The sequence below is a fragment of the Cetorhinus maximus genome, chromosome 3, assembly GCF_964194155.1.
Source record: "Cetorhinus maximus chromosome 3, sCetMax3.hap1.1, whole genome shotgun sequence".
Classification (NCBI taxonomy): Eukaryota; Metazoa; Chordata; class Chondrichthyes; order Lamniformes; family Cetorhinidae; genus Cetorhinus; species Cetorhinus maximus.
In genome coordinates, this window is record NC_135881.1 from 51,923,514 (window position 1) to 51,951,398 (window position 27,885).

Genomic DNA, 27,885 nt, shown 5'->3' on the forward strand with positions numbered 1-27,885 from the left:
ACAGAATCATAGGAAGTTTAGGGCACAGAAGGAGGCCAATTGGTCCATCATGTCTGCGCCAGTCAAAAAGCGAGCCACCCAGCCTAATCCCACTTTCTAGCATTTGGTCCTCTGGTACAGAAGGTAAAGTCGCACGGGATCAGAGGTGAGCTGGCAAGATGGATACAGAATTGGCTTGGTCATAGAAGACAGAGGGTAGCAGTGGAAGGGTGCTTTTCTGAATGGAGAGCTGTGACTAGTGGAGTTCCGCAGGGATCAGTGCTGGGACCTTTGCTGTTTGTAGTATACATAAATGATTTGGAGGAAAATGTAACTGGGCTAATTAGTAAGTTTCCAGACGACACTAAGGTTGGAGGAGTTGCAGATAGTGAAGAGGATTGTCAAAGGATAAAACAGGATATAGATCGGTTGGAGACTTGGGCGGAGAAATGGCAGGTGGAGTTTAATCCGGACAAATGCAAGGTAATGCATTTTGGAACGTCTAATACAGGCAGGAATTATACAGTAAATGGCACTTAAATTCATTATGCTTACACTTGCCCATAGAATTTCTGTGGACTTCAAACAGCCAAAGCAAAGTGGTGCTCTCTACAGGTGGTCTGGGACCTGTGTGAACAGGGGGAGCAATGGCATGTCTCTTTAACTAATTAGCCTGAAGAATCCTTACTGAGTCAAACAAAAACTGGAACAGGAAATGTAAGTTAGAATATTTAATTCAATGTAAAATCTTGCACAGAAAGATAACAGAAGGAAAGCAAGATGAGATAAGAGGGAGGGATAGAAGAAGCAGAAAATGTGGAAAAAAAAGTTAACTCTCCACCGGTAATTAAAATCTGAAGGAATGGGACTCCACACTTATAAAAAGTTAATTTCAGTGTCAGCGAGATTGTTTGGTAGTAATTAAGATGTTTTCCGCCGTTAAAAATTAAATTACATTTGAATTGACAAGCCCTAACTTTTTCTGACATATTTAATGGTAATCTAGTGGAAAGCACTACATTATCACAACCTTCAAACATTTGAATGCCATGTCTCATCAACAACAACAACAATTTTTTTTATATGATGCCTTTAATTATAAAACGAAGTATGACACTGAGACAAATAAGAGATGTTAGGCCAGATGACAAAAAGGCTTGGTCAAAAAGGTAGGTTTTAAGAAGTGTTTTAAAGGAGGAAAGCAAAGTAGAGAGGTGGAGAGATATAAGGAGGGAATTTTAGAGCTTGGGACCTAGGCAACGGAAGGGACGGCCACCAATGGTAGAGCAATTATAATATGGAATGAACAAGAGACCAGAATTAGAAGAGTGTAGATATCTCGGAGGGTTGTGGGGCTGGAGAAGATTATAGATATAAGAAGGGGCAAGGCCATGGAGGAGTGTGAAAACAAGGATAAGAAGTTCAAATCAAGACGTTGCTTGACTGGGAACCAATGTAAGTCAGCAAGCATAGAGGTGATAGGGGAAAATGGACTTGCTGTGAGTTAAGACTCAGACAGTAGGATTTTGGATGACATCAAGCTAATGGGGGGTAAAATATGGGAGAGCAGTTAGGAGTGCTTTGAAATAGTCGAGTCTACAGGTAACAAAGGTATGGACGAGGTTTCAGCAGCAGATGAACTGAGATGGGCAATGTCAAGTGATGTTATGGAGGTGAAGATAAGCAGTGAGGTACTAGCGTAAGTGAAACTTACAGAGGAACATGGTAAATCAGATAGCAATTTCCTGATTTCTGTATTAAACTGTGCCCGTATTTAACTTTGCATGTGCAGGCACTGGAATTGGCTGCCTGAATTACTCCTTAGCTATGGTGAGCACTGATAACTTCATTGTTACTCTGTCTTGTAGCACCACCACTGACTGAGCTGGCTGTGTCCTGAAAGACATATCTGCCAGAATAAGCCTGCAACAGGTGGCAAATGATTCAATTAGAGGTTCAACTATTACTTGTCATAGATGCATCTGTCCATGACAGTATTGGTTGGAGTGATCACCTCAAGAGTCCTTGCAGAAATGAAGTTTCATTTTCACACTGAGGACACCCTCCATCTTGTTGTGTGGCACGATCACAGTGTAAAATGGGATAGATTAAAAATAGACCTAGAAGCTCAAAACTGGCTATCTAAGAAGCACTGTGGCCATCAGTAGTAGCAGAAGCGTATTCAACCACAATCTGTAAACTCATGGCCCAGCATATCCCTCACTCCACCGTTATTATCAAGCCAAAAAGCAACATTAGTTCAATGGGAAGTGTTGGAAAGCATGCAGCACCAGGCATACCTTATGCTGATGTCAATATGGTAAAGCTAAACCACAGAACTACATGCATGCTAAGCATCAGATGCAGCATGCTATAAACAGAGCCAAGTGATCCCACAACCAACAGGTCAGTTCAAAGTTCTGGAATTCTGCCACATCCAGTCATGAATAGTGGTGGGCAATCAAACAACTAATCAGAGGAGGAATCTGCACAAACGTCTCAATCCTCAATGATGGGGGAGTCCATCATAACATTACAAAAGGCAAAGTGAAGCATTTGCAAACATTTTCAACCAGCATGCTAAGTGGTGATCCATCTCGGTCTCCTCCTGAGGTCCTCAGCATCACAGCTGCCAGTCTTCAGCCAATTCAATTCACTCTACATGGTATCAAGAAACACATGGACTGCAGCGGTTGAAAAAGGCGGCTCATCACACCTTCTCAAGGGCAGTTAGGGATGGGCAATAAATGCTGGCCTAGCCAGTGATGCCCACATCCTGTGAAAGAATAAATGAAAAAGAACAACCGAATGTGCTGGATATGACATTGGCTATGGACCCTGACAACATCCCAGCTGTGGTATTTAAGACTTATGGTCCAGAATTGGCCAGACCAAACAGTTCCAGTCCAGCTTCAACAGTGGCACCTATCCAGCAATGTTGAAAATTGCCCAAATACGTACTGTCCACAAAATGTGGCACAAATCCAATCTGGTCAATTACCACCCCATCAGTCTAACCTCAAGAACACAAGAACACTCAGCTCCTGATCTCATGACATCCTTGGTTCAAAAATGGATAAAAGAGCTGAACTCCAGGTATGAGGTGAGAGTGACTGCCCTTGACATCAAGGCCGCATTTGACTTAGTGTGGCATCAAGGAGTCATAGCAAAACTGGAGTCAATGGGAATCAGGGGGAAAAGTCTCCACTGGGTGGAGTCATATCTAGCACAGAGGAAGATGGTTGTAGTTGTTGGAAGTCAGTCATCTCAGTTCCAGGACATCACTGCAAGAGTTCCTCAGGGTATTGTTCAAGGCCCAATCACCTTCAGCTGCTTCATCAATGACCTGCCATCCACTATAAGGTCAGAAGGAGGGATGTTCGCTGATGATTGCACAATGTTCAGCACCATTCACAACTCCTCAGATACTGAAGCAGCCCATGTCTAAATGCAGCAAGGCCTGGACAACATCCAGGCTTGGGCTGGCAACTGGCAAGTAACATTCGCGCCACACAAGTGCCAGACAATGACCATGTTCAACAAGAGAAAATCTAACTGTCGCCCCTTGACATTCAATGGCATTACCATCACTGAATCCCATACTATCAACATCCTGGGGGTTACCATTGACCAGAAACTGAACTGGACTAGCCATATAAATACTGTGGCTACAAGAGCAGGTCAGAGGCTAGGAATTGTGTGACGCGTAATTCACATCCTGACTCCCCAAAGCCTGTCCAATATCTGCAAGGCACAAGTCAGTTGTGTGGCGGAATACTCTCCACTTGCCTGGAAGAGTACAGCTCCAACAACACTCAAGAAACTTGACACCATCCAGGACAACGCAGCCCGCTTGTTGGCACCCCATCCACAAACATTCATTCCGTCCACCACTGACGCACAGTGGCAGCAGTACGTACCATCTACAAGATGCACTGCAGGAACTCACCAAGTTTCCTTAGTAGGCACCTTCCAAACCCACGACCACTACCATCTAGAAGGACAAGGGCAGCAGATAGATGGGAACACCACCTCCTGGAAGTTCCCCTCCAAGTTAGTCACCATCCTGACTTTGAAATATATTGCCATTCCTTCACTGTCACTGGGTCAAAATCCCTGGAACTCTCTTCCTAACAGCACTGTGGGTGTACCTACACCACATGTACTTGAACATGAGGTTCAAGAAATCAGCTCTACCACTACCTACTCAAGGGCAATTAGCAATGGGCAATAAACTCTGGCCAAGCTAGTGAAGCCCACATCCCATGAATGAGTAAAGAAAAACTATCAACATCCTGGGGGTCACCATTGACCAGAAACTGAACTGGACTAGCCATAAAAATACTGTGGCTACAAGAGCAGGTCGGAGGCTGGGAATTCATGGCAAGTAACTCACTTGCTGACTCCCCTAAGCCTGTCCACCAACTGCAAGGCACAAGTCAGGAGTGTGACGGATGTCTCTTCACTTGCCTGGGTGAGTGTAGCTCCAAAAAGACTCAAGAAGCTCAACACTATCCAGGACAAAGCAGCTCACGTAATCAGCACCCCAATGCCCAACTTAAAAATTCACCTTCTCCTCAACTGGTGCATATTGGCAACAGTGTACCATCTACAACATGCACTGCAGCAGCTCACCAAAGCTCCTTTGGCAGCAGCTTCCAAACCCACAATCTCTGTCACCTGGAATAGGCTTGTCCAGCCTTTTCGTGTTGGGAGGGGGCGCGGTGGACACATTTAAATTTTTTTCTCACTCAAGGGGCCGATGAGCAAATTACGGCAAGATAAGGTTTGGCACAACATTAAACATGAATTTCAAATACAAAATCAATGTCAAATTAATAAATTGACAATTTTTAAAAAGTGCTTAATAGAAATGACCATGAAAAAAATGCCAAGCAGCAGAGTTCACCAAAAAACTTTTTTTGCCTTTTTGCTTAAGAAGCAGAGCTAGAGAGACAGACTAGGCCCCAAGTCCTGGCCACCAGGGAAGGGATGGGGACCGGGTCGAACTAAAGAATTGAGTTTAACTAACACTGGCCTTGTGTTCACCTCTGGTAGCACAAGCTATGAGTTGGCCTTGGTGGAATTTATACAAAAGCCAATTAAGGCCCACCCAGCGTGAAACGCGAGTGGCAGCACTCAAGCACTCAGCACGGCCTGTGTGTGTGTGGGGGTGGGGGGGGGAATGGCAAGCGTGAGCTGCGCGCAAGAACGCCAAGTGTGTGCTTGAAAATCTTCCTGAGGCACAGAGCTGCCTCAGGGAGATGAATAATTTTCAAAATAAAAAATAAAGGTTTTTAAAATGTTATAAAACTTGTCCCTGCTCATGTCACATGAGGGGACATGTTACTAATTAAATTTTAAATTTTTAATTTTATTTTTAGCTGCTGTTGGAACCTCATCCCGCCCGTGGATGAGGTTTCCTAAAAAAAGCATGCAAAGGCCGCTTGGCCTAAATGTCTGCCAACCATAAGGTTGGGCGGGCAGCGAAAAATAACATTTAATTACATTGTTAACGGCCTCAATAGGCCTTTTAATTGCTGACTCCGGTGTGCACCCACCAACTGAAATATCGCGCGAGGGTGCGATGACATCGGGGCGCTCGCACAACATCATCATGTGTCATTTTACACTCGAGCGGGTCAGGCGCACGCTTGTCCGCTCAGCGGAAAACTCACCCCATAGACTCACTTACTCTTCACCCAGGCCTGGGAGGTTTGGACATCTTACAGAGGACGTATTCAGGATGCCATGAAGAAACATGCTTCCTCTCTCCACTCTATCAGAGTCTCTAGCTGCCCTGGGCAGGCAGGGGGCCGGGCAAGCACTGTTGCTGCAACTCTGCTGATCCTCATGGACTCCCCGGCCCACTCAATCAAGTAGCCCTTTGCTCTTTTAGGGAGCTGGTGCCTACACGGGGGGAGAGAGAGCACGGCCAAAGGCAGAGAGAGCCCACACTGTGGAAACAAAAGAGAAGCTACTCATTCTCCCACTGCTCCTCCAATCAGAGACTCTTCCTCTCCCAAATTTGCTGCTAATAGGATCACTGGTGAGAAAAGGCCTGTGATTGGAGGAGTAGCTTCTTGCAGAATCTTCCATTGAACTTACCTGTAGTTTGAACAGTGGCTCCGCAGGCTGGATACAGAGGCTTGGGGGGCTGAGTTGTGGCCCGTGGGCCATGTGTTGGACAAGCCAGACCTAGAAGAACAAGGGTGGCAGGCGCAAGGGAACATCACCACTTGCAAGTTGCCCTCTAGTCACACACCATCCAGGCTTGGAACGATATCGCAGTTCCTTCATGTGGTTGGGTCAAAATCCTGAAACTCTCTCCCTAACAGTACTGTGATCATACCTAGACCACATGGACTTCAGCGGTTCAAGAAGGTAGCTCCTAACCATCTTCACAAGGGCAATTGCGGATGGGCGAGAAACGCTGCCCTTGCCAGTGATGCCCAGGTTCCTTGAACAAATAGAAAAAAATCCAGGCCCTGAGGTTGCACTGATATATATGTAATAAGTGAATTCAATATTGTTCATAATTGTGATCAATTCTAATATAGTTTAAACATTATTAATTTCTTAATATTGTAATGCAAATTGTATACACACTGTTCAAATACTTTTACTCATTGGTCTATCATTTCAAAGATTATGTTGGATGCCGCTAATGAACACTATCTATCCTAAGTTCTGTTTATATTTTCTTTATTTCAGTATTTTATTAAATATTTGTACCATCTAATATGTACATACATGCTGTTGTTTTCTTATTAAATTCCGTGTTGTCTTAGCTTTTCATAAACCCACAGGACGCAATATTGAATTTAGACTTCCAACAAATTCTACATCCCACTTTTATAACTTACGAAGCACAGAAACTGGTGCAGTCATATTTAGAAATTGGCAGAGGGAAGTTTTCCTCTGTGCATTATGTGTAATGTAGATGTCAAGTAGATGTCACTTGTCAAAATGAAGTTTGGGACCTGGAATGTCAGGACCCTCATGGACAATCCCAACAGTGACAGACCTGAGCGCTGCGCACCACAATCATAGCTCAGGAACTCAGGCACCTTGACATCGACATTGTCACCTTAAGTAAGACATGGCATGCAGAAGGCCAACTGAAGGGTACACCTTTTTCTGGGAGGGCCTGTCAAAAAAGGAGTGATGCCTCCATGAGTTGGGCTTCATCATCAAAAATGAGCTTGTGTTGTGCCTCAGTGACTCCCCCGATAGGATAAGCAAGTGCCTCATGATTGCCCAGCTCACCCTAACAAAGAATCAGCATGCCACTGTCATCAGCGCATATGCTTCTACACTTGAGGCAACGGGTAAGACCAAGAAGGGATTCTAAACCCACCGTGAGCAATCCGTAGCCCAATCCCAGCAGGTGACAAACTGATCCTCCTCAGAGATTTCAACGCCAGAGTCAGAAAGGACGCGAATCTCTGGGTGTGATGGGCAAGGAAGACTCAAATAGAGAAAGGAAAATCTTACGGAGTCCTCCTCCTGATGAAATGTCTAGAACATGACCTTATCATAACCAGCACCCTGTGGGCAAGAACATGGCCAATGGAATATAATGTTAAAAAATGTGAAGTTATCCACTTTGATAGGAAAAACAGAAATGCAGAGTGTTTCTTAAATGGCGAGAGATTGGGAAGTGTTGATGTCCAAGGGGCCTGGGTGTCCTTGTTCACAAGTCACTGAAAGCTAACATGCAGGTGCAGCAAGCAATTAGGAAGCAAAATGGAATGTTGGACTTTATTGCAAAAGGATTTGAGTACAGGAGTAAAGACGTCTTGCTGCAATTGTATAGAACCTTGGTGAGGCTGCACCTGGAGTATTGTGTGCAGTTTTGGTCTCCTTACCTAAGGAAGGATATACTTGCCATAGAGGGAGTGAAAAAGATTAATCAGACTGATTTCTGGGATGGCGAGATTGCCCTACGAGGATAGATCAAGGAGACTGGGTCTACATATTCTCTAGAGTTTAGAAGAATGAGAGGTGATCTCATTGAAGTATACAAAATTCTTACAGGGCTCGACAGGGTAGATGCAGGAAGGATGTTTCTCCTGGCTGGGGAGATCTAGAACCAGGGGACAAAGGGTGGAATTGTCCCAGATTTGCACTGGGGGGTAGTGAGTGGGAAAAAGGACATTATACCTGCTGGCCACAATGGCGGCTTTTTGCACCGTATCACCCCATTCCCACCTTATTTCATTATGCATTCCTGGAAAACACACCAGGTCGCTGGCGGGGTGGCCTCTCATTCACCCGCCCCACCATCACCTCAGGTCTTCAGTAAATGGGGCGCCATATTTAAAGGCCGTCCCTGCACACAGCTAGCACATCCAAGGGGCAAGCTGCTGCGCTGTCAAACGGAGGAAACATGCTGCCCCCCAGATTTAGAAACGCCTCTCTTGAGCACCTACTGGATGCAGTGGAGACCCACCTCAATGTCCTCTACCACTGCTCTGGGCGAAGGCCAGCAAGCAAGATGACCAATCCTGCATGGTAGGCAGTGACAGCGGTGGTCAGCACCAATGCCCTGCAAAAGAGGACAGCTATCCAGTGCCAAAAGAGAATGAATGATCTCCTCCATTCTGCCAGGGGAAGTCACTCTTCTCATCACTCTCAACTCACACAATCACAAACCCATCACACATCCACAGGGACCTCACTCACTGCCAGTTCAAGGATCATCACCATTCACCCTCTCACGTACACTTTCATCTGCCCTGCGGATCGTGTCCTCATCCCGTCCATGGCACCACTCACCACCCACACATGCCAGGCATCCTTCTCATCTGGCCTAGCAGGCGTCCTGCTTACACTTTATCAGTCATCATGCAGAACACACTGGCACACAACAAAAGGGAGGTCGCAGACTGGTGGAGGAATGCCTGAAACCAAGGTCCTCATGGACTTTGAAAATAGAGTCATCCAGCTGGCCAGTGATGATCAGGACCGTTCTTGTGCTGATGATGAGGATGGCGGAGCTCAACCAAGTGAGGATCCAGCAGTGCAACATCCATCAGACAATCATGTTGTGTGTCACTTCCTCTTCCATGCACTAATTATCTCTCCTTGCTTTCACAGGCACATCTGGGAAACAGTCGAGGGGGTCCACGACCCAGGTCCTTGGCTCAAGCCCTAAAGAAACTTCAGAAGAAAAATCTGATGACACCCTCATTGAAGACCCGTCACAGCGTTCACCCACAACCTCCCACCCTCCACCAGCACAGACACAAACCTCGGCACTTCGGTGACACCTAGTTCTAGAGTAGCCTCAGGGTCACAATCTGATGAGCACATCACACTATCTGATCCACAGCAGGCAGAGGGAGGGACTTCCCAGGTTTCCAGCATTCGGGGGACTGCTAGAGACCAGAAATCTGCTGTGTCCAAGTCAGATGATAACCCTCTGGACTCAGTCATATCTCTGTTGCTGGAGCTGCAAAGGCAAGCTCGGGATCATCAGGAAGGGATGTCCGCTGCACTCCTCAGATTGCAAGGCACAATGAAGGAGTCCGTCCGCCTTCAGTCTGAGGTGATAGTGTTGAAATGCTAATGCACCGAGGTCAACACTGGTAGTATGGCAGCTGCCATGGAGACCTTGGTCTAGGACATCGGTCCTGCACTGCTGCACGGGCTGAACTCCATCGCTGATGCCATAGTTGGCCTGCAACAGTGTCAACGTGAGAGGGGTGCGGGGCAGCTCGATCTCACTCCAGCTTCCCCTTCACCTCAAGGAGTCAGCCAGGGGCCCTCGGGCACCCATAGAGAAAAGGATCAGCCAGTGCTCACTGGGAATGTCCGGCCCACCCAAATCCCCTCTTCCGGTGGCCTCAGCAGCTCCAGCTCCACAGGCGAGGAGGGTGCCACTGCCACACAGCAGGACCCTGAAAGCAAGTCGGGGCTCTCCAGCTCTCAGCCCTCTAGAGGATGCCCGTCAAGGTCATCACAGACGGGACATAGAAGTCAGCAGACTGCCTTCACCTCTGCTGTGGATGTCGGGGAGCACCAAGATGTAGCGTCAAGGTTAGGAAGGTTAAGATGATTTGTTGCACAGCCTAGGCATGGGTGTTAATCACTTGTACACAATGTTCACTTTGTTAATAATCTCCCAAGAATGTCTCCTTGCCTATGGCTCCTTGTTCTGTTTGTGTCACTCAGAGTTGAAACGTTGCTCCCTGCACAAGATAAAGGCAGGTGTCTCAGTCCAGGGCCTCTTCCCCATGCTTTATGCAATTTTACCAGCACACTGATTCGGTGCCTTCACAGTCACTGGACACATCAGTCATGCCTGCACCTCGATGGGGCTTATCATTGCTGCCAGAATGTCCTGGGCTGGTGGCATAGAGTTCAATCATTCTCTCTGCAGCCTCTCTGTAAGCTCTCAGCACAATGGTGCCCCATCTCATCAGCATCTGTGTCCAGTGACAGTGTGGTCCTCAAGAGTTCAGCTCATGAAGGATGCCATAGGATCAGGAGAAGTTAAACGTTTCCCCGCTTCATCTGGGATGTGTTAAGGGGCCTTCAGACTTAACCAAGCGAAGTTCTTAATACACCCAAGCTTACCTATGTATCTCTTTCTTTCATCCTGCAGGAGGAGTACATCAGGAACTTGGAACCTGGTGACCTAGCTGTAGGCCTCGTGGCTCACAGGGAGTGAAGACAAAGGAGAAGAGAGTGTTGGAGGCAGCTGGCTGGATAGAGCTCTTGATCCTATGGCATCAGAGTTCACAGAGCACGAGCGAGCTGTCATCAGCCAGACAGGACTCAGACATTTACATAAGCTATGTGAGGATCTATGGTGCCTCCTCACTGCATGTCGTCATCATCCTCCATGAATCTAGCAGCTATGAGGGCCTCCCGAGTGCACCTGCCTCGTCTGACCAGTGCGATGGCCTCATCGCCGTCATCTTCACCTTTGAGGACCTCCTCACCCCCATCCCTGTTGGCGTCCTCCTCAACAGAGGAGATCTGCAGCTCCTCCATTTCCTCCACAGCCAGCTCCTCTCCCCCTTGCAGCACCAGGTTGTGAAAGGTACAGCAGGCGACGATGATGCCTGACACCCTCTGTGGATTATATTGCAGGGCTCCACCAGACCAGTCCAGGCACCGGAGCCTCATTTTCAACATTCTGATGGTTCGCTCCACTAAAGTGCGAGTTGCAGTATGAGCCTTGGTGTACCTTCTCTCCGCTGTACTCTGAGTCCGCCGCACAGGCATCATCAGCCATATGCTCTGCGAGTAACCCTTGTTCCCGAGGAGCCAAGCCTGCATTCTCTGTGGACCCTGGAAGATGTCAGCGATCTGAGACCTACTGAGAATGTAAGAGTCATGGACCCTCCCTAGAAACTGCGCAGACCTGTAAGATGCGTTTGTGGTGGTCGCACACCAATTGAACATTCAACGAGTGGAAGCCCTTGCAGGTGACATAGTTGACCACTTGTTGCCACGGAAATGTGAACGCCACATGAGTGCAGTTGATAGCACCCTGCACCTGTAGGAAACCTGAGATCTGAGCAAATCCCAGCGCTCCTGCTTCCTGACTTACCTGGGCGAAATGCACAAAGTTGTGCGCCTTCAAGAATATGGCGTCCATGACCTACTGGATGCATTTTGTGCGGAGGCTTACAATATCCCACCTGTGGAGCCCTGAAAGAAGCCAGCGACGTAAAAATTGAGCGCCACAGTCACTTTCATGGCCATTGGTAATGGATGCCCTCCATGTCCCTGTGCCATCAAATCCTGCAGCAGGTGGCAGATGTGACCAACCAGTTCTCTGGACATGTACAGTCTTCAGCAACACTGGTTCTCGGTCATCTGCAGGAATGGCAAGCGCCGTCTGTAGACCCTGGGTCTAGCTAGGCGCCGACCAGTGACAGCTCGCTGTGGCTCTACAGTGGCGTGCGCAGGAGTCCCAGCCACCCCTTTTTCCAGAGGGTGCTGCGCCTCCCTCTATCCAGCCAGCTGCCTCCAACACTCAGTTGACCAATTGTTCTGCAGTCCACTAAAACACTCATTAGTTTGCAGTCTGTGCCTAAGGGGTGAAAAGCTCTGGAGCACTTGGTGACACTTTCAGGCCTCTGCATTGCTTGAGTGGGCAAATAAGCTAGAGGATCGACTCCAAGCATGTCAATGTGGCTGCGGCTGAACTGTCTCAGCTGCAGGGGAACGGTCACCTTATACAAGGTTTCCCTAATGCGTGACTGCTTCCCATCTGCCACATCTGCTTGTGCACTACCATCAGACTGAGCTGCCTTTCCCCCCGCAACCTCACCTCAGGCATAGTGCCACCCTTGCAACCTCCAACTCGCCTCATAGCATGCTGCCTTACCCCCTGAACTCGCCTCAACTGTGATGCAGAACTTGCACCGGCACTGCCGGGAAAAAGCAACTTGCCTGCGCCCTCGCCTGAATAAGTGGCACCTCAACCTTGAAGTCCAAGGGGCAACCGTCGTGAGCGCTGCGCAATGTTAGTGTGCACTCACCTCCGAGTTCCCCTCAAAGTTCAGCTCGCAGGTGCACATCTTTTAAATGCTGTTGTGAAACACAGCAGTGTGCAATCACACTGACGTGCCCAGAAGATCCAGCGTGGGGATTCCAGCAAGCAGGGCATATAATGATATGCAGATGTATTAAAATGACAATCCCGACATCCGGCAGGCAGAGTGGAAGATTGCAAACTGATTTCACAATGGTATGAAACCAATTTTTGGCCTTCCTGCCATATTGTCCGCTCACACCCACCAGTGTGTTTGTTCATGGGAGTTGCTTTCATTCTCTAAGCAACAGTCATTTGGGAGGGAAGACATTTAAAAATAGATTTTAAGACAAAATTAAGAACATTTCAAGTAGTTTACAACAAATGGTAAAACACAGGCAATTTCTCCTTATTTAAACTATTTTCAAATCTTTGAAGCAAAATACTAGGATACTGTAAAATAATTTACAAATGAGCCAATATTGTTTTATGGTGTGTCTGTAGTTATGCAATTTCAGTTCCTGGACATCACTGCAGGAGTTCCTCAGGGTGGTGTCCTAGGCCCAATTATCTTCAGCTGTTTCATCAATGACCTTCCTTCCATTATAAAGTCAGAAGCGGGAATGTTCACTGATGATTGCACAACATTCAGCACCATTCGCAACTCCTCAGATACTGAAGCAGTCCATGTTCAAATGCAGCAAGACCTGGACAATATCCAGGCTTGGGCTGACAACTGGCAAGTAACATTCATGCCACGCAAGTGTCAGACAATGACCATTTCCAAGAAAAAAGAATCTAACCATCGCCCCTTGATACTCAGTGACATTGCCATTGCTGAATGCCCATTATCAACATCCATTGACCAGAAACTGAACTGGACTAGCCATATAAATACAGTGGCTACAAGTGCAGGTCAGAGCAGGTCAGAGGCTAGGAATCCAGCGGCAAGCAACTCACCTTCTGACTCCACAAAGCCTGTCCAACATTTACAAGGCACAAGTCAGGAGTGTGATGGAAGACTCTCCACTTGCCTGGATGAGTACAGCTCCAACGCTCAAGAAACTTGACACCATCCTGAACAATGCAGCCCACTTGTTGGCACCCCCTTCACAAACATTCATTCCCTCTGCCACCGACGCACAGTGGCAGCAGTACATACTATCTACAAGATGCACTACAGGAACTCACCAAGCCTCCTTAGGCAGCACCTTCAAAACTCACAACCACTAACATCTAGAAGGACAAGAGCAGCAGACATATGAAAACACCACCACCTGGAAGTTCCCCTCTAAGCCACTCACCATCCTGAATTGGGATTATATCACCATTCCTTCACTGTCACTGGGTCAAAATCCTGGAACTCCCTCCCTAACAGCACTGTGGGTATATCTGCACCATATGGGCTGCAGCAATTCAAGTAGTTCACCTTCTCAAGGGAAATTAGGAATGGGCAATAAATGCTGGCCTAGTCAGCAATGTGCACATCCCATAAATGAATTAAAAAAGGCAGCTCACCATCTTCTCAAGGGCAATTAGAGGATGGGCAATAAATGCTGGCCTAGCCAGTGAGGCTTACATCCCATGAAAGCACAAAAAAACAAAAATCCAAAAAGCACCAACAGGATAAACACACTGTACTGGCCTATTTCTAATGACCACAACAAAAGCACACCAGCACAAGCTTCTCAATTGCTTCTCAGAATCATCATTAACCTTACTCTAGAGCGAACGCTACTTTCAGTACCTGCCACATAACATTTTCTTGACAAAACAGTCAAACACTTGCAAAAAATTTTGTTTGACTTTGACAAAGAATGCAATTCAAAGGCCTCAGTCTAAAATGCCACTGAAAGATCTCCAGTATCCAGCCTCACTCCAGACATCCAGAGATCTTCCCTCCACAAACAGCAGTGCTACACTGAAACACTAGAAATTTAAAGATGGATGACAAATCGGGTTGAATTTTCATTCTAAAGCAGAGGTTTGGAAGCCGGCATGCCAGTCTGCTTGCATGTTGCTATCTCTGGTCTATTTTCAGAGATGTGGCTTCTAGGAGTTACAGCTACCCACCCTTCAGTGGCAAGTAGCCAATTAAAGTATCAATTGAGGGCACTCTTCACACGCTGGCCCCCCCAATGAGCCCATAGATGACATGGTGGCCATCACCCCCAGCAGGCCAGTGGTGTTGTGTGTGTGTGTGTGCATGCATGCGGTGTGGTGGTTGGGAGGGGTCAGAGGCATATCCTGCAAAGTAGCCCAGCAAAGATTCACTTGGCTGCAAGGGCCAAAATTGTGGGCTATCCTGTGCAGGGGCTCCTCCCCCACAATGATGGTCTGGCAGCTGTGGCTACAGTATATTTCGATCCATTTACCAAGTCTCCCACCTACAGCTATAATCCAACCTCTCCCAGTGAAGCTGCTGGCCGCCTAGAGCCTGGGGTACACCCATTGACCATCCAAGCTGCAGAGTCCACCCACCATTCTTAATTAGATGGGGCTCCAAGAAGCGGCTTCTTAATTGGCTTACTCCTCAAAAATCTCCTCCAGGTTCCGGGCAGTCCCAGGTTCCCAACCGGGAATTCAGCCCAGGATTGAGATTGAGACTCTGGAACTAAAATGCAGCCAATTATATGACAGATAGGTCTTCAAGGCACCTTAGAGGAGTAGTATGTTGTTGCTTTAAAATGCTGTTCTACATTGCAGAGCGGCATGACCACATGTCTCCACATAGCAAAATTTTGATCTTAGTGGGTTTAATCTGGAGGAACCAAAGAACATTTCAGCACTTCCCCATAATGGCAATGAAGAAATAGAAACAAAATCAGTCAGAAAGCCAATTTGCTTACTTTTTACTGACTGACATGGCAGAGAACTGGTCTGGGAATGACATTTAGACCAAAGCTAAAAGGACATGGAGAGTATATGTTTCTAAAAATGATTGCATTAAAATGAAAATAAGCATTTTTTTATTGTGTTGTTCCCCCTTCTGTCTCCTCAGCTGCTATAAAAGAAAAAATCCAAGGCACTATTTGTAGGGGAACAGAGATTTTTCCCAGTATCTTGGCTAACATTCCTCCTTCAATCAAAAAGACACAGATAAATCTGTCATTCATCTCCTTGCTGTCTGCAATTGGTTGCTATATTGCCTACATGGTAGGAGCACTTCAAAAGGAATTCATCCAATTGAGAAACATTTTGAGACAAAATGCAATATAATTGTAAGTTTATTGTTTCTTAACACATTTGTAATTTCACCAAACCTAGATCTATGTTCACAAACTTCCCTACATATTCTGCTCAGTAGCTATAGTTTCCTCTACACATTTAACTGGTTGAGGCATACAGAAAACTTGCAAATAACTAGAATTGCAATTTTGTTTACTGGCTATAGAAGAACAAAACTGCAATTTGTTAAATTTGACAAGTATGACACAGCCTGGATTTTTTTTCATTTAAGAATGTAAATATGCTGGTACAGCTTTAAAAATTTGTAGTTGATTACTATTATTTTAGAAAGCTTCAACTCTAATAAAGTAATTTCCTCCTGAGACTAATGTTTTGCATATCCAAATTGGTTTTCTAGAACAAAGGTACAAAAACAAACATTGAGAGGCCAAAAGCTTGACCTTAAGAGAGGAAAGCAATCTCATCAAAAATAACTTAAGGTTTAAATTCAGTGCAAATCGGACAAGGCTACAGTAGAAGTGGAACATGCAGAAGTGGAAAGTCTCAAACACTTTCCTTGGATCAATGTACACCTTGGCTTTGAAGTTTTGCAATATCCATGACATAGCTGAACACAGCAAATAATAATCTGAATGTAGCAATAAAGATTTAAATATTGGAAATTTGAAGTAAAAACAATGTAGGACAATTTCTATTCATCCAGCCTGTTCTCCAAATGGTACCACATATAAAATTAATAAAATCTCATAACTCAGAGCATCACTGAAATAACATTTGGTGCTACAGAACAGAAATCGGTGCTCAATTCCTGATAAAAGTGTTTCTTATTCATTTATGGGTTGTGGGCATTGCTGGCTAGGCCAGCATTTATTGAGCCCAAGATGAGTTTCCGATCACATGCTGTTGTCATCAGTAAAACCATCAAATTCCACCTTAGTAATATTGTCCAACTCTGTTCCTACCTCGGTTCATCTTCTGCTGACTCCCTCATCATGCCTTTGTTTCCTCTAGGCTTGAGAATCCTATGCACTCCAGTCTCCCATCTTCCATTCTCCATAAATGTTAACTTAACCAAAATTCTATTGCCTGTATCATAAATCACACCAAGTCCCAGTGCTGTTGTTACGGTGTTCCAGGATTTTGACCCAGTGACGATGAAGGAACGGTGAAACATTTGCAAGCCAGGATGGTGTGTAACTTGGAGGGGATCTTTCATGTGGTCGTGCAACCACGTGCTTTCTGCCTTGTCTTTCTATATGATAGAGGTTTGGGTGGAGCTGTTGAAGAAACCAGGGAAAGTTGCTGCAGTACATCTGCAGCCATGGTGCACCAGTGAGGGAGGGAGTGAAAGTTCAAGCTGGTAGATGGAGTGTCAATCAAGCACGCTATTTTGTCCTGGATGGTGTTGGATTTATTGATGTTGTTGGGACTGCATTCAAGCAGGCAGGTAGAGAGTTTTTCATAACACTACTGATTTTGATGGTGCAGGAGGGTGCCACTAAACTTCACAGGCGCCTCATTAATATATCTAAATTGGGATCTTATAAGATATATCGAAATGGAATTTTAACTTGCTCACGTGTTAGGGTGCCTGCCATGGTCGCCCGCCAATGAATCTACCAGGGACCATTGAGGCCCGTTAAGTTAAATTGAAAAAACTTTCTTTACTGGAGTGTTCTTCTGCAGGCAGTGGAGGCACCGCTTCTCCAAGCTCCTCTCTGCTCCCCAGTCAAGAAGCTCTTGGAATATCCATTCCCAGACTTGCTGGCAGTCTCATTCTAAGGCTGGAGGCTGGCCTCCAGATTACCTGATGTTCATCCTCCTCTGGCAGCCAGCTGACACCTTTTGCCAGAAATGGGTTTCAGCAACTAAATGCTGACAGGCTTCCAACTCACAAACCTGCACAAGATCGCCATCACTCCCGCCCCAAATTAAATTGGCCTTGAAAGTCATCTAGTTACCACAGATCATGTTCACAGAGTTCTGGGGATTATCATTTCAATATAGTCATTGAGCCTGAACAAGTGGATTGAGTGAAAATTTATACATATTGTTTTGATCAGGTAAGGAGTCATCAAGTGGCTTTCCTCTTTTTGATCATAACAGGGTTTTTTAAATTAAAAGAATGTACTTGCCAATTCTCTAAGTATTTAACTGTTCATGCGCTGTGATCATAAAATAACCAATTGGACCGATTTTTGAGTTTAACAAAGAAAGAGATTAGTTTTATTGTACTTACACCAATCTGGGTAAAATAATAAAATACGCACCCATACACACACCTGGAGAGCCCATACGTGCACAAATACAGATTACAGAGAGAGGAAGGATATGTTGATCAAATTATAGTCTATGGGTTGGATTTTACATGCCCTGCCGGACGGACGTGTTTTCAGAGGGGGGCGTGTAAAATAGGTCAGGTGGCTAGCCCACCACATTCCTACGATCCCCTAGCTAACCCCAATAATATGCTAGGTAGGCGGGCGCCGAAATTGGCAGTCTGCCTGCCATATGTAAATAAATAATTAAGGGTCATTTAGGCTGGTTACTGAGCCTATTGACCTGAATAATACACTGCCCACACCATAACATGGTTGGAGTGGGCGCACCATTTTTAAAGGCCAGCATGAACAAAGTTGAGAAGGAAGTGGGACATCTCATTCAGGGGGTGCCCTGCATGCATCTGGGGCACCGCCCCCCAAGATGTCACTCCCCATTTCCTTCCACGGTGCCTGCCTGACAGAACATGGCCCCCAAACCCCTCTCCTCCCTCCCTCCCTGGGTTCTGGGATCCCTCCCCGCCCTAGAACCATGGGACTTACCTTCTCAGGCAACTATGTTCCTCTTTGGCCTTCTTCCTGAAGTTCTGGCAGTGCCCACTACTCAGCTCTGGTGCTGCCAGGAGTGATGGAGCTGCCGGCTAATCGATTGGCTAGCAGCTCCCTAAGGAGTCCTCACACCCTCCTGTAAAATCCAGCCACAATAGTATAAGGGATATATAGTCAGTGGCCTGGTGACTCAGCTGGTCAGACACTCCTTCAGTGGTCCTAATGTTTTGATTTAAAATTGCAGTCACTTACTTTGGTTGTCCCTCTCCTCTGGAGGCAGTGGTATTGAGCAGAATTTCTATTTTAAAGGGTCTCTCTGCACAGTAGGCATGCCTCTTGTTGGTCTTGATCAGCAAACAGTGCTCAAAGCTTACCAGGAAGGGTTTAGGGAGAGAGGAAGGTTCAACAGCTTTAGCTGCTGGTCCTCAGTTCATCAGCATCTCAGCATCAACTCTCTGCAAAATTGTAAGTTTTTAACACACACAAAAGGGCTTTGCTGGTCACATGACTGGCTCTCTCCACTGTCAGAGTGGGGAATCCAAATAAGGCTGTTGTTCATATCCAAAAGGTAACTTGATTAGCTCATGTCTGCAAAGTTACCTTAGCCATTGTCTCATGGCCCAAGTAATTAGATTTAATGTCCCGTCCCCAACAGTTGAATCTCAAGTGCTTGTCTTAATGCCTTGTTAATGGCACTGGAGATAGGGTCTTTCACATTCCTCAGGGGTTTATTGTCTCTGGTGGGGTCTTTCCAGACCCAACATCTTCATTCCAATGAAGTGGAATGGGGTTGCAGAGTGATGCAAATTGGGGCAGCCATTTTTTTTGGCTGTAATTTCTAGTCATCCTTTTCAGCTGTTATTTTAAAAAGTCTGTTCCTAAAAATTCAAGTCCAAGTTTCCATCCAGGGGATTAAAAATCACTATTTGAAATAAGAACATCTTCGTAACAATGTAAACATGTAGAAATTAGACTTCTTGCAGGCCAGGGGATTTTTTTTTGTATTGTGTAACTCAGAATGAAGGACATATAAAACACGGCAGAACACGACTGTGTCCACCTACAATTTACATCAGCATGCCTCTGAATCATTATCAGCCTGAAACCTATATTGATATAGGTCTAGTTAAGAACAGCATTTATTCAACATCCAGATTTCTTGTGATTTGTATTGTCAAATGGAGGTCAGATTTTAGCTTGACTTTGAGCCCAGCTAATCATAAAAAGGGCATATGTACTTCAAATATATGGTCAGATTACCAGAAATGTAGGTTAAAGGCAGGATGTGTCAGACACTCTTTCTTGTTGTCTGGTTAACAGGAGCAGCTTTGTCCCTTTGTTAATAGGCAAAAGTAACAATAGACATGGTTTAAAACATTGACTTGGAAATATATCCCTGTTTCTTCATTGTCGCTGGGTCAAAATCCTGGAACTCCCTTCCTAACAACACTGTGGGTGTACCCACACCACATGGACTGTAGCTCACCAACACCATCTCAAGGGCAACTAGGGATGGGCAATAAATGCTGGCCCAGCCACCGAAGCCCACAGCCCATGAATGAATTTTAAAAAAGACAAAACTTTTAGGACACATTCCTCATACCCAACCTGCAACATTTCAGAAGATCATTTTGTTTGCAGCAGTAAAGTGCTGCCAAGCTGGCTTCCCTTTCCTGTGTTTTACCATGGAAACTGAATATAGCCATTCACAAGAATTAACTGCTTTAAAATGTGAAAGCCAGTATACAGCCAGGTCCAAGTGTTTCTCACCTGCATTATGGCGTGCAACATATCCCAGTGCCCAAGCTGCTGCTTCCTTCACTCCGGGATCAAATTCCTCCAGGCAGATCACTAATGCATCCAGTGCCCCACAATCCACCACCGCCTGGGCTAGTTGAGGAGAGTGTTTAGCCACGGCTCTCAACACAAAGGCTGCAGCTTTCTTATAGAAACGCTTCATAAAAATAAAAGTATTTGGTAACAAGTTTATCCAGATATAGCTTTGTGATGCTGAATTTTAGATGCTTCCTAATGGTTCTGAATTATTTTTTTTAATTCTTTCATGGCATGGTGGCATCACTGGCAAGGCCAACTTTTGTTGCCCATCCTTTGAACTGAGTGGCTTGCCATTTCAGAAGGCAGTTAAGAGTCACATGAAGGCCAGACCACTGCTGAACCAGATGGGATTTTACGACAATTGATGATGGTTTCACGGTCATCATTACTGAGATTAGCTTTCAATTCCAGATTTTATTTCCAGATTCCAGCTGCTGTGTTGGGATTTGAACTCATTAGCCTAGGCCTCTGGATTACTAGTCTAGTGACATTATCACTATGCTACATTCTCCCCTGTGCACTATGATAACACAAGGGTTGAATGTATTTTGTGTGTACATGGCTTTTTTAATATCTAAAAAGATCATTTTAAAAAATTTACACCATTCTTTAAAAGGGCCATTTATGTCCTTATAAAATGCCATGCCTGTTATTTTACCAAGTTTGTACATGGGCATACACTGACACAACTGTTGATGTACTTACATCATAATCATCCATCATTTCCACTTTGTTAAAGATTTAAAGGTGAACATGACCAAATGAAAATTACATTGCAAAATTTTGCGTTGGAGCTGATAGATTATCTGCTGTTGCAGAGGGATTGTGAGTCTGCCAGTGTGGTAGCTCTGAAGAAAAGTTTTAAAAGCAGACTAATCATGACTGTTCTTTTCATTAAATTTGGTTTCCTTATAATAATGCAACACAAACACCATTGTATGAAAAGATGAAGTAACTGGAGCTTTCAAGATGTGATCAGAAACAACAATGAGCAGCAGCAAAATGTGAATCACCATATTCATTACCTGGAAGTTAAACTGAATAAACCTTGTAGCACCTACTTATAAATGATCAGTGGATTTTAATATACACTTATGTATCATTTCCCTTTTGAGAAAAGTAATACAATTTTAATTTTAAAATATGCACCTGACATCAACAAGTGAAAAATTATTACTATTTTTGAAATGTATAAAGATGGCAATTTAATAAGCTTTTTCTCTAAACAGGTTTGAAATAATGTGTCATCACTGTAATCATCAACTTTAAAGTCAGGAAGGTAGTTTTGCCCATGGGACAAACAGATTGCTTGCATGTGCAGCTAAACTCTACATGAACTGGCTAATTAGCTTCCTTCACTTGCCCTCAGTCACTAAAGTATGATAGGCCTTTTGTGACCCCGCGCTAATCTGCTGGTGCCCTCAATGATCCCAGCTAACCACTGTCTCACAGCTGCCTGACAAACTAAAAGCCAATGTGCAAAGCCTACTCAGCGCAGGCAATTTATGCTGTTTTTTAAATGGGAACCCTTCAGGAGCAGAAAAAAATATTGAAGACTAGCTCACAGTTGGAATACAAATCACCATGGCATATGCAATTACATTTATTTTAATATATGCTTTCACTCTTCTGAGTAATGAGAAACTGTAGAACTCTACCTTTATGATTATGCCAATATTATCTCTTTTTTGATCTCAGAATAAAGGAAATATGAGGTCTTACATTTTGTTCCGCCAATGAATACACGAGCTGCGGAAGAATGTCTCCCTTAACAACAGCCTCAGCCAGATCATCATTGTAATTAGCTAGACGTCCCAGTGCCAAAGCTGCTGTCTGCTGAATGTTTGGAACCACATCCAGCAAGAGGGGCCTCAAAAGAGACATTACACCTATAAGAGAGGGAGAAAAATGGATGTTTATATATTTTAGTTTTATTCTGCAATTCTGTGATTTCTTAGAAAGCAGTTGTTTTTCAATTGTGCTTGTTCATCAACCTTTTTATGAAGTGTTTTCTGCTCGATAGCAGATAATGTGAAAAACATTTTTTAAGAGAGAAAAATATTGTAAGAAATAACAAAAATATAAACAAAATGACAACAACCATTGTCAAAAGACAGTTAGTTGTCCATGTTACTTTGAAAAATAGAAAGAGCGTTGTAATCTTCCATGAGAGGTACCTTATGCCACACACTGACAACAGCAGCAAACTTTAGTAGTCACAAAAACGAATAAGCAAAATACTGAAAGCATCAACATAATTTATACATTATTTATTTTTAAGTTAATCAGATCCTCATAGAATGCCATAAAACTTCCTCCTTCACAGAATCTTTACAGTCCAGAAGGAGGCCATTCAGCTCATCGAGTCTGCATTGGTTTGCTGAAAGAGCACTCTACCACTCCCCTGCCTTATCCCTGTAACCTTGCACATTCTTTCTTTTCAGATAGCAATCCAATTCCCTTTTGAATACCTCGAAAGAACCTGCCTCCACCACCCTTTCAGGAAGTTTGTTCCAGACTCCAGCCACCCTCTGGGTGTATAAATTTTTCCTCACATCACCTCTACTCCTTTTGCCCATAATTTTGAATCTGTGCCCTCTAGTTGTTGATGTACTCTTGCTTGGGAACAGTTACTCACTATTTACCCTGTCCATACCCCTCAGGATCTTGAATACTTCTATCAAGTCTCCTCTCAGCCTTCTTTTCTCCAAGGCAAACAGACCCATCCTCGCTAATCTATCCACATAGCTACAGTTCTTTATCCCTGGAATAATTCTTGTGAATCTTCTCTGTACTCTCTCCAATGCCTTCACATCCTTCCTCAAGTATGGCGCTCAGAACTGGATGCAGTACTCCAGGTGAGGCCTAACTAGTGTCTGATACAAGTTTAACATGACCTCTTTACTCTTGTACTCAATGCCCCTATTAATAAAACCTAGAACACCATGTGCTTTATTAACTGCTCTCTCAACATGCCCTGCCACCTACAACAACTTATGTACATATAGACCAAGGTCCCTTTGTTCCTAGACTTCCTTTAAAGTTTTTCCCTTTATTTTATACTGTCTCTCCACATTCTCCCTGCCAAAATGAATCACCTCACACTTCTCTGAATTGAACTTCATCTGCCATTTGTCTGCTCAATCAACATGTCTATGTCCTTTTGAAGTTCAATACTATCCTCACCACAGTTGACAATGCTTCCAATCTTCGTATCATCCACAAATTTTGAAATCATGCCCTGCACACCACAGTCTAGGTCATTAATATATATGAAGAAGAGCAAAGGTCCCAACACTGACCTCTGGGGAACTCCACTACAGACCTTCCTCCAATCTGAAAAGCTACCATTTATCACTACTTTCTGTTTCCTGCCACTCAGCCAATTTCTCATCCAATTGCCTGCTTTCCCTTTTATTCCATGAGCTAGAATTTTACTCACAAGTCTACTGTGTGGCACTGTATCAAATGCCTTTTGAAAATCCATATACACCACATTGCTAGCATTGCCCTTATCAACCATCGCTGTTACCTCCTCAAAAAACTCCAGCAAGTTAGTTAAACATGACTTTCCCTCAATGAATTCATGGTGGCTTTCCTTAATTATCTGCACCTGTCTAAGTGACTATTGATTTTGTCCCAAACTATATTTTCCAGAAGTTTCCCTGCCACTTAAGTCAAACTGACTGGTCTGTAGTTGCCGGCGTTATCCTTGCACTCCTTTTTGAACAAGGGTGTAACATTCACAATTCTCCAGTCCTCCAGCACTACCCCTGTGTCTAATGAAGACTGGAAGATTATTGCCAGTGTCTCTGAAATTTCCACCCTCACCTCCCTCAGTATTCTCGGATGCATCTCATCCGGTCCTGGTACCTTATTAATTTTAAATAAAGATAGTCTTTCTAATACCTCCTCCTTCTCAACTGTAAATTCCTCAACTGTACCAGTTACCTCCTCTCTCAACGCGGCCAGGGTAGCATTCTCTTCCTTTATAAAGACAGCTGCAAAGTACTCGTTTAATACTCATGCAGCTTACATAACATCACACTGGCATTGAAATTCATATACCACATTACTCATTTTTGTGATAGGCAGAAGGTCTTTTTGGCCTGACGGCACCATTAGTGGCAAATACCACTCATGTTGCTACTGCATAGTAGCAGCATGAAACAACTAGCTTCACCTGTTGCTTCACTTAAGGAAGCCATAGATATTTGCGCTGCAGCACTATATCATGGTTTTCTAGACCCACCACCATTGCATGAATCAGTATTCATTGTAGGTCATACACCTCATACACTGGCAGATCGTATAAAACAGCATGTCCCAGTGCTGTTCACAACGGACAAGGTACAGACCGTACCCAACCAGCCCATGTTTGCAAAACACAATGTCTAACATTAGATGTGATTCCACGAATGGACAACATTTTGCTAAATAATCCTCAGTGTGCTTAGAATTACACTGACAACCAATTTAAGATTGTCAATCGGACGCAGTGTGGCGCATTTGCATGTATTGGAGGCTACATATATTAATACACAGGGCCCTGTTCTTTGCAGACAGAAAGAACATGTACGCACATTGCGTCTGTTTCAGCTAATCAAAATAAGTGATAGCCATTCACTGACCCATTCCTCAAAGCAATGCTTGACCAATCAGGGTCAAGCTGGCTGGTTTAAATTTCAAACAATGCTTGGCAGTTAACTGTCAGTCACCATCACTGGTTCATTCTCCATGGCAATGCCTCTACCAATCAGCATCCACTTGCCCAGCAATCAGTGCTTTCTTCTCATACAGTATAAATTATTGTTTTCCCCTTATATTGGTATTCTTGCTAAGTGTTCTGATGAGTGCAAGACGAAAAGCTGCCTTTTTTTTCATGTCTTTTTTTTCAGCAATACCCAAGTTCTGTACTACCAAATGGCTAACATAGCTGTAGAGCTAACAAGTCTATTTATTTGCACCATTTGGTACATTTTGGCCTTTAGAAAACTGAATGAGTCTTTATTAATTGGAAAATAATTATGAAAATTATGAAAATATATATAACTATAAATGATGTGTCATAACAATATTTGCAACATGACACAAGAGACTACATTTCAAAAGTACTTAATTGGCTGTAAAACTCTCTGGGGAGTCCTGAGGTTATGAATAGCACCATGTCAGACTTCACTTCATCTCATTGGCATATTTGTGTATAATAATAAGGCTTACATTATCAAATTGCACAGTACATAAGCTTAGTGATGAAAAGTCTTAACTTGCATGTATTATTGGGTTGAATTGTGAATTTTGGGCTATGTTGTTAAGAAAGTCTTAAAGTTGGCATCCCTTTAAGTGCCAAATACTGAAATGTAGCTTCAAGAAAGAACATGTGGCGTGAATTGAAGTTATAGCTAGGACACATTTGGACTTCAGCAAGCCCAGCTTAACAGTAAATAGAAGCTAAAGCTACAAATTGTATTGGCTAGAAGGACGGTCTGAGGACAGGATCTCTAGTTAAGGGGTACAAATTAAGGTTAGATTGTTGCGGGGAATATAGGAGTGCTCTTGCCATTGGTCAAGAGTTGCAAATATTGGGGTTAGAAGTTGTTAGTTGTGTTGATTCAGCTGTACATACTTGGGCTAAATGTTTCAAAGATATCTGCAAAAATTCTATAAAGATAGGGGTGCAGCACTGAGGTCTTTGCACTTGCCAAGGGTTAGCATTTGTCACAGGACACTTGCTGGAGAACATTTATTAGGGGAGACAGTTAGGAATAGGACACTTGCTAGGAAGTTAGCATTTGGTAAGACATTGCCAGTCGATGGGTATTTGTCACAGGGCTGAGGGGTTGCCCTAAGAAACCAGTATTAGACTTAGTTAGTGACTAAAGAAATTGTCACAGTTTGATGGGTTGTCATAAGAACCCAGTATTAGGGATCAGTGGATCCAGTATTGACAAGATTGCCAAGGCTGAAGTAATTGTCTTAAGAGTGAGTGTGTGTGAGAGAGAGAGAACATTCAGCAGGCAGCTGTGAAATGTGTAGCTTCAGCAGTTGAGACAGACTCTGAAGTCGTGGATTGAAAAAGGATCCACTAGAGTTGAAGTCCTAAAGCTGCAAAGGAATTTGTATGAATGTTAGAGTTAAGTTGGCTAATCTAAAATCTCGAAGGATATCATAAGTCAAGAGACCAGGTTCAAGGGACCTTGAAGAGAAGGCCCCAGGTGTCCTGAGATCCACAGGAAAGACAGAACTTGTGCACCATGCCATGCCTCGACTGATGAAATGCTAAATATCAATCTTTATTGGCCAAAAAACCTTAATAGTTTGCATTCTAAATTAGTTTTTGTCCTTTTTGTCAATAAGCTATTCCTCAACAAGAATTTTCTTACTCTGGGGTTTAGTATAGAGTCCAAATTCCTGCAGTTTGTGGCAACTGCAGCAGGACAGGGGAAAAAGGAACAGTCCTTTTCCAAAGGCAAGTCAAGGAATAAAAAGAACAGCTTTTTCCAAGTTTTCAGGCCTTGAGGTGGTTGCCTGATCACCAGCCTTCTCTAAGGGCCCAGACAAGGAAAGCAGGAGTTTAAACAATTTTGGTGCAATAGTAATTTGGAAGCTTAAGGCATTTGTGTCTCTTGGAGCCAGACTTCGTTAAGATGTACGTATTTAGGAGCTATAGTGATTGTAATGGGAACAGTGACAGCGGATATCTTTTGAGTTAGAAGAATTAGCTGAGTGGATTCAGAGGGAGTCTAGGATTTAATAATGGAACGCTTAAGGGTGGTAAAGTGCCCTTAGAGGAAATGATAAAGTTCATTCAGGAAAAGATGGACGAAGGGAAAATTAGAGCAGACAAGGCATACGCAGCTCTTTATTGTTCAGAAAGGGATGGAGTGCAAAGTAGGAGCAGAAGAGGAGAATGAAAAGTTATAAAAGCAGATACAGAATTTAGAAAGGAACATAGCACAATCATTAGTGGCGTTACAGCGTCAGAACATGAAGCAGGAAACGTTATGCAGAGTTGCAGGACATAAAGCAATCATTGAAGCAGTGTCACAAGGAAAAAAACAGGTCTCAGGCAGAAACTAGGGGAAGCATACAGGGCACTCTGGGAATTGATTAAGCAGTCTCACAGGGTGACAGATCATAACCCATGTAAAGCAGAGGTTAAGCAATTGAAATGGTAGTTTCAGCTGCAAATACTAGGTCCCAGGGTTCAGTTAATAAGACATGTGATTTGGAAGATTAAAAAGATAGCGGAGATAGTATGGAGATAGTTCTGCTCCTTCAATGCATTGGCTCCAGTAGCAGTACTACAGACACAGCGTCAGATGAATCCTCACGGAAGAATAGTGGAGTATAGGATGACTCCGAACAATTTGACATCTAATGAATTAGAGGCTTATCTTCAGGAGCTAGGGACTATTCAGTCAGGGCCTTATCTGATGACATTGTATACTCAGTATAAGTATTTCAGGCTGGGACACAAAGAGTTAGAGGAAGACGACTGTAAGAAAATAATTCTTGCAGCTTGCAATTCAGGATTTAAGATGGGATTTCATTCTG

General features: G+C 44.1%; 1 protein-coding gene across 2 annotated transcripts in view; it reads right to left on the minus strand.

The window, feature by feature from the left end:
• The window catches only part of spag6 (sperm associated antigen 6), a 217,176-nt gene that overhangs the window by 97,290 nt on the left and 92,001 nt on the right, over positions 1 to 27,885 (minus strand). For both annotated transcript variants that reach the window (XM_078538315.1, XM_078538321.1), the window contains 2 exons: positions 22,051 to 22,217; positions 20,263 to 20,446 (listed from right to left, as the gene is read on the minus strand). In XM_078538315.1, coding sequence (XP_078394441.1) covers positions 20,263 to 20,446; positions 22,051 to 22,212 — 346 coding nt within the window. In that variant the 5' untranslated portion in view covers positions 22,213 to 22,217. The remainder of the gene's footprint in view (positions 1 to 20,262; positions 20,447 to 22,050; positions 22,218 to 27,885) is intronic.